The sequence below is a fragment of the Aegilops tauschii genome, chromosome 3 (genome assembly GCF_002575655.3).
Source record: "Aegilops tauschii subsp. strangulata cultivar AL8/78 chromosome 3, Aet v6.0, whole genome shotgun sequence".
NCBI lineage: Eukaryota > Viridiplantae > Streptophyta > Magnoliopsida > Poales > Poaceae > Aegilops > Aegilops tauschii.
In genome coordinates, this window is record NC_053037.3 from 84,920,842 (window position 1) to 84,927,622 (window position 6,781).

General features: G+C 43.4%; 1 protein-coding gene across 2 annotated transcripts; it reads left to right on the plus strand.

Moving 5' to 3' along the window:
* LOC109770716 (aromatic aminotransferase ISS1) lies at positions 1-6,381 on the plus strand. 2 transcript variants are annotated; one of them, XM_073510047.1, is made up of 11 exons: positions 125-186; positions 837-1,041; positions 1,158-1,249; positions 1,330-1,377; positions 2,000-2,128; positions 2,745-2,804; positions 3,028-3,184; positions 3,390-3,496; positions 3,608-3,666; positions 5,255-5,363; positions 5,606-6,381. In XM_073510047.1, exons 3-11 carry the CDS (start codon positions 1,187-1,189, stop codon positions 6,056-6,058), a joined length of 1,185 nt encoding a protein of 394 aa, XP_073366148.1. In that variant the 5' UTR covers positions 125-186; positions 837-1,041; positions 1,158-1,186; the 3' UTR covers positions 6,059-6,381. The 2 variants fall into 2 exon arrangements, with proteins under 2 accessions (XP_020185029.2, XP_073366148.1); XM_020329440.4 differs by lacking the exon at positions 837-1,041 and having other exon boundaries at positions 1-186.
* The last annotated feature ends 400 nt before the right edge of the window (positions 6,382-6,781 follow it).

Genomic DNA, 6,781 nt, shown 5'->3' on the forward strand with positions numbered 1-6,781 from the left:
CTCAGTTCATGCACGCAGACGCAGGCACGCCGCGACAGGGACCCGGCGACGCACACGCACCCACCCACCCCCGCCCATCGCGTACTACAAATTACAGTAGTAGAACCCAGCCGCGAGCCGGAGACCGGACGGACGGCATACAGTCGTCGTCGCCCGCCGCGCCCAGCCTTCCCGCCAGGCCGCCCGGTAAGAAGCCAAGCCAAGCAGGCCACTCCTTCCCTCCGCTTTCTCCTCGATCGTGCGGGGTAGATAGAGTAGAGTAGATAGACAGAGTAGATCGATCGCGCGTCGCCGTGGACTCGCGGGGTTGGTGGTTTGGTGGTGCCATCCCCACCCGTGTGACCGTGTCCGGTGTGTGCGCAGCACAACACGGTGGCTGGCTGCCTGACCGGGTCTGCCTCCATCTCCGGGCCTTTTTGTTCGCACCTGGATTATACTACTGCTATCCCCCGATTTCCCTTCCTTCCTCGCCAGAGATCTAGCGCCGGTGGCATGGCACCTTCCCGTGTTCTTTATTTATTTATAGCCTCAGCTCCCCACTAGGAGTTTTGTTTCCGTCCACGAAACCTGACCATTAATTTGACCAGAACTGCCCGCGTGAAATGCCGCCCCCCCCTAAATCTCGCAGCAGCAGAAATTGGGCTCGCATTTTATTCTGACACCAAACGGCTGCCGTTTCAAAATAGATGACCCAACTTTATACTATACTGGTAGTACTACTTTGTCTTCCTCTCAATAAAATTGCACGCCTTTTGTTTTATCTTTAAATTAAAACACACTGTTTTTTAGTCTCCAAGGAGAGAGAGCGCTCAACACTTATCCTTCTCCTCCTCCAGCGACCCGGCTGGCCAAGAAAGTCCAGGGAAGAGACAGAAAAGAAGAACAGAAAAAACAGTGGGAAAAAGAGGCTGGGCTCCTCGAATCTCTCACCATCTATCTCCCGTGGCTTCCTTGTCTGCCTGCCCACGACTTGCCTACGCCTTGCCTTCGGGGTTGGTGAGCGAGCGAGCTCGGGATCAGTTGGCGACTACACACCCAGAGGTTGTTGTCCGAGAATTATTTAGGCCCGCCCCCTTCTTCCTTCCACGCCGCCTCGCCTCCCTTCTCTGCTCCGTCTCCTCGGATCTCCGCCTCAAATTTGCCTCCCCAATCCCCAGTTCCAGGTTCTTGGAGGAGGGGGGAAGCCATGGGCAGCTTCGCCAAGCTGGCCAAGAGGTGCGTGGAGACGGAGGCGCCGGTCATGGTGAAGGTCTGATACTTACCTCCCCACCCCACATCGTCAAGAATCCCTAATTTCTTGTCTTATTTGGAGGCTCCTTTTTCTTCCAGATACAAGAGCTGCTTCGAGGGGCCACGGATGTGATGTCGCTTGCGCAGGTAACCCCTGCCTGCAATTCTTGGCGTATTAACCTATCATTGTGTATCTTCCTGTGTTGTTTGGGAAGATTCTAGGTGATAAGATTACGGAATGGAAAGAAAGACAAATGTAAACTAAAATGGATCAGCGAACTCTATCTTATCTGTAAATCTTTCAACGTGTAAGTTAATTCATGAGTAGGTTACAAATGACAACTTAATATGTTTCAGATAACACGACTATGGACTATATATATCATACGCTATTTAAACAATGATTATATAATATCAAGCATGGAGGATTGGAGATTGATAAGTACTCCCTCCGATCCATATTAATTGCCGCTGATTTAGTACAAACTGATTAATTGTCGCTGGTTTAGTACAACTTTTATTTCCCTGGTTAGGTTTGTACTAAATCACTTTGTACTAAATCAGCGGCAATTAATATGGATTGGAGGGAGTATAATTTATGCCCCTGGTTAGGTTTGTTAAAATGGTGTTTGTGCAAAGTGATACACCACATATCTATTTTGTAACAGAAGCGTACCTGATGTTTTCCTATCAAAGCGCGCAGGTCATGCGTATTTACCAGAAATCGATCCGTTGTCTTCTTGTAATCTTGGGCAGATCTTGACTGTAGGGAATTGTTTATTGGCAACCTCCTGAGGCAGCCCTGAACAAGGTCAAGGAAATTGTATGGGAACCAGCAACCAGTAAATATGGTGCTGATGATGGCCTTCCCGAGCTTCGAGAAGCACTTCTCGAGAAGGTACTTCTTTTCATCTGGAGTTATATATTGACTTATCATTGGATCATGCCCCCATGTTAGCAAGCCTTGTACACAAAGCCGTTAGCATGCAAGACAAAAACACCCATGTGCCTTCTGCTAACCCACTGTCATGTGAGTTTTTTACTAGGCCAGAGGTATTTGATCTTAGTGCTGGGAGTGATAACATGAATTGCACTTTATCAATCCGAAGTATGTTTTTCTTCTCATATACTTAGTTGATTAAAGGATAGCAGTATACCATGTGTTTACGATAACTATTTTGTATTCATGAACCGAGAAAATTTTGGTTTTGGCGAACCCTCTGAAAATGTGGTCCAGAAAGTTATAGAGTTGAAGTAGCACTTGGATTTCATATGCAATACTATTGTTCATCAGCTTTCGAAATCATGAGCTAAATTGTTCCTTTCTATAAAACCTTCAATGCTTATTTAACTGTTTGTTGCTTATTGGATAAGATTTTTTGTTGGTGATATGTGAAGGATTACTATTATTTAACACCACTCTTGTTAACCCTATCCTTATTTCTCTACATTGTCTTCTTGGTACCATGAGCAGTTAGTGTATCCTTTGCTGATATTTTAGGGATTGTTTGCAGCTTCGCAGAGAGAATAAGCTAACCAAGTCATCAGTTATGGTGACCGCTGGTGCAAATCAGGTAAAACACATTACTTTTCATCTGGTTTATCACAGCTTTCTCGTGCCTCTACTTCTTTTGCATTGTTGAGCTGTCAGACTATAGGTTATTATCCCGAATTTATCTCCTAATTTATTTCTATGAAATACCTGCTTATGTATGACTGCTACGCTAAATCTTGTTTTACAACTAGGTTTGTCCGATAAAGTGATCTCTTACATTGGTTTCTTTTGTGTTTTGTCAGGCTTTTGTAAACCTGGTTCTGACCCTTTGCGATGCTGGTGATTCAGTTGTCATGTTTGCACCATATTATTTCAATTCCTTCATGTCATTCCAGATGACTGGCGTCACTGATATATTAGTTGGTGCTAGCAATCCCAAGACTCTTCATCCTGATGTTGGTAATATGACTACCATACCTAATGTAAAATAACTTTCCATTCTTAGCTTATGAGTGCAATGTACTTTAGATTATTATAGATCAAGTGGTGCTATAGTTCTTTGCTCTGTTATGATCTCTACATGTGGTCCAAGAAAAATTTATACAGGTAGCTTGAAATTTAATTTGTTTGGGATGCATATTTTACACCGTGCTTAAAAACGCAGATTGGTTAGAGAAGGTGTTGAAAGAAAGTAACCCTATCCCTAAACTTGTTACTGTTGTTAATCCGGGAAACCCCTCTGGAGCTTTTATTCCCAAGCCTATGCTTCAGGTTAACTCTCTCCCCTCTCTCACTCATGGGCTCTCTTGTACGCCTGCACACACCAGCACACTCAACATGGAGTTGGCATTTGTTATTTCTAATATTGAATTGTCATTTCAGAGAATTTCAGACCTGTGCAGGAATGCTGGTGCATGGCTGGTGGTTGACAATACCTATGAGTAAGTTAATACTGATGTGTACTTGCATTTGTTTGTTTGTGCTTTCTAAAGCTCCTCAATGTGGTCCAAGAAGCTCTCATATTTAAACCTTTTTCAAAGAAGTGCAGACATATTCTTTTTATATAAAACAAAGAATCGCACCTGAATATTACGACCTTAAATCATGGTTAGACTTTTGACCTTTACATGCGGTCCAAGAAAAATTTATACAGGTCGCTTGAAATCAAACTGAATAATACAAAAATGACTTATATAATACATTTTTAAGTGAATGCTTTAAGCTATTTTGGAATACATCAGAATGTAAAATGCTGTTTAGCATTGTCTTAAAACAGTAGTGGATAAGCTAATTAACTGCTAATTACACCGATAGAGGTTCTGAGTAAAGGTAATGCTAATGAACAGACCAATAGAGCCTGGACCTGCTAAGATAATTGAAATCTATCCGGTGCTATGGTTTGCCAAATTTAGTTAGATTCTCCTGCTCATAAACTTCGGAAAGTCCTCCTTTTGGCGACAACTCTAGAAGGAGGATTGATGTTTTGGGTCATACCACACTATCAACACTTCTGTCCCCCGTCCATCGTGCTGAAGCTAGCATCTTGGCCTCATTGAAGCCTGTGACATTTGGCGACAAGAAGCTTGTCTTCCACCGTCCATTCATGCATGTAGCATCGCGTGATTGCGTCCTTTATCTGGATGCTAGTGATTTTCATTTTGTAATATCATGGCCACGAGCCTCGCTTGGTCGATCTACAAGCAGGTGTGAGGGAGCTGGGTGGTGCATCTATCATTTGAACTTTGTAAAAACATCTACCTTTTGATGGTGTCCAAAATTAAGCCCTCCAAATCACTTAAAGGTCAATTAACTAACAGGTTAGCCTTTAGGAGAACGTTTTAAAAGTGAAGGGATTAGAATGAACCTGAATCCCATGTTGAGTGATTAGTAAAGGACTTCCCCTTTCAGCCTCCAGAAAGCAATCCCAGATTAGTCTTGTTATGGGGCAGCGTGGTGACCACTAAGTGGCATCGGAGGGAACAGGATCTGTACTTAGCCCTGTGATCACGCAATCAATATTTGGTTCATTTTCTCCTGCTTTGTCCTTTCTCTACATCGCATATCGTGTCTACATCTGTACTTGACTGACTCAATAGTTGATTCATGAATGTTGATCTTGGTTTTGCTATTTTCTTTGCCTGATGTTGATGATTCTTCGCTCATGAATCACACTAATAATAACTTCATATACATATAATATGTATGGACTGACACATGTAAACCCAGTAAATTCTTGTATACTTGAGTATTTGATGTGGAGGCGTTCAATTCCCCTATATTTTGTAAGCAATTTGTATTATAGAGTGCTTGTGTTTCATGCATATTATAAATAGTATTATAAAGAATAGGATCAAAACATGTCGTCTTTTGCAATGGTTTTAGATTCATCACTGCACAGAAAATGGCTAATCTTCTACATTCTATAAATAAATTGTGTGTGGTGCCTGTAGTTCAGTTATAATATTTATGCTTTGGCTACAGTATAACTTTGATCTGAACTCAGTTACGAAATTGGTTGGTCTTTTCCAGGTACTTCATGTATGATAAAATGGAGCACTACTGCCTAGAGGATGATCATATTGTCAACCTTTTCTCGTTCTCAAAGGCTTATGGAATGATGGGGTGGCGTGTAGGATACGTAAGTGTACCATGCTCTTTTCTATCTTTTTGCTTATGCTTCAGTTGCTGTTATAGGACTGAATACTGAACCTTTTCAGTTCCATATATCCTGTCCTGCACAAGTACTTTAACTGTTACTAAGACAATACTTTTGGACCAGTGAACGCATTATTTTATAAGTAACCAAAGCCACTCTGCAATCTGTGTAAGTAAGAAGATGAGCAGTTAGTCTTACAAGAGCTGATCAATTGGCTGCTGCAGATTGCATATCCAAGTGAAGCCGATGGTTTCCACGCGCAGCTCCTTAAGGTGCAAGATAACATACCAATCTGTGCTTCCATCATCGGGCAGCGCCTGGCTCTATACTCATTGGAGGCCGGCCCAGAGTGGATCAGGGAAAGGGTGAATGATCTCGTGAAAAACCGCGAGCTGCTTGTGGAGGCAATGTCTCCCCTTGGTGAGGATGCTGTCAAGGGTGGGGAGGGTGCCATCTACCTCTGGGCTAAGTTACCAGATAACTGTTCAGACGACTTTGAGGTTGTCAGGTGGCTCGCGACCAAGCACGGCGTCGCAGTGATCCCCGGGAGCGCCAGCGGAGGCCCCGGATACATCCGTGTTTCCTTCGGAGGGCTGAAGGAGGAAGACACGAGGCTCGCCGGCGAGAGGCTAAGGCGGGGATTGCAAGAGCTGGTGACTGATGGGATGGTACAGTAACAACAGCCCACCGTATGTAAGACAGTAAGAGTACATTTCTACATTCAGATCACACAGGTCCGATTTTTTCGACGATACGATTCTGCTGGGATTAGTTCATTCAGAGGAGGAAAAGCACCATATATCCAAGTCTTTGTATCATATAGATGGCATGCTGGAGGTACCCAATGGGAACGGCAATTGGTGTACTGAGAATTGGGGCAAAATAAAAAGCTATGCAGCCCCTGTTCGGTACTTCCTGCCGTTTAATTTACCCTTTCCCCCAGCAACTGTACACAAGTGAAATACGACAATTATAAGGTGTTTTTACACGCTTTCCCCGAGTTGTCCGTGTTTCCTGTTCTTGGCTTGGAGTTTCATCAGGGCCTGGAAACTGAAAACACTGCAGCTTCTATAGCTGACAGAACTGATGCTTGGACGGACAAACCGACCAGGTGTTTTCTGAACATGAACGCCCATGTTTAGTAACTTGGTCGTTTTGCTGCGCATGCCTAAGTTCTGCTACCTGCCTAGTTAGTTTTATTCTTTATCGAGTTCTGTTTTACTTTAGTTCTTCACAGTTTTTGCTGTTTTCGAAGAATTTGTTAAAATCTCCCGTTTAACCCCGGGTCTATACTTTTGATCCTACACTGACAGGAGCAACAAGTGTTTACTGAACATGAGTGCCCGTGAGCACCAATGCAAATCCAGATTTACAAGAAAAAACATGTTGCAATCTCAACT

What these genes read in the sequence shown, in the direction of transcription:
- LOC109770716 (XM_020329440.4), top strand. Translation starts at nt 9, where the DNA reads ATGCACGCAGACGCAGGCACGCCGCGACAGGGACCCGGCGACGCACAC. An exon ending in AGGCGCCGGTCATGGTGAAG is followed by an intron (nt 1,250 to 1,329) that starts GTCTGATACTTA and finishes TTTTTCTTCCAG; the next exon opens with ATACAAGAGCTGCTTCGAGG. An exon ending in GTGGTTGACAATACCTATGA is followed by an intron (nt 3,667 to 5,254) that starts GTAAGTTAATAC and finishes GGTCTTTTCCAG; the next exon opens with GTACTTCATGTATGATAAAA.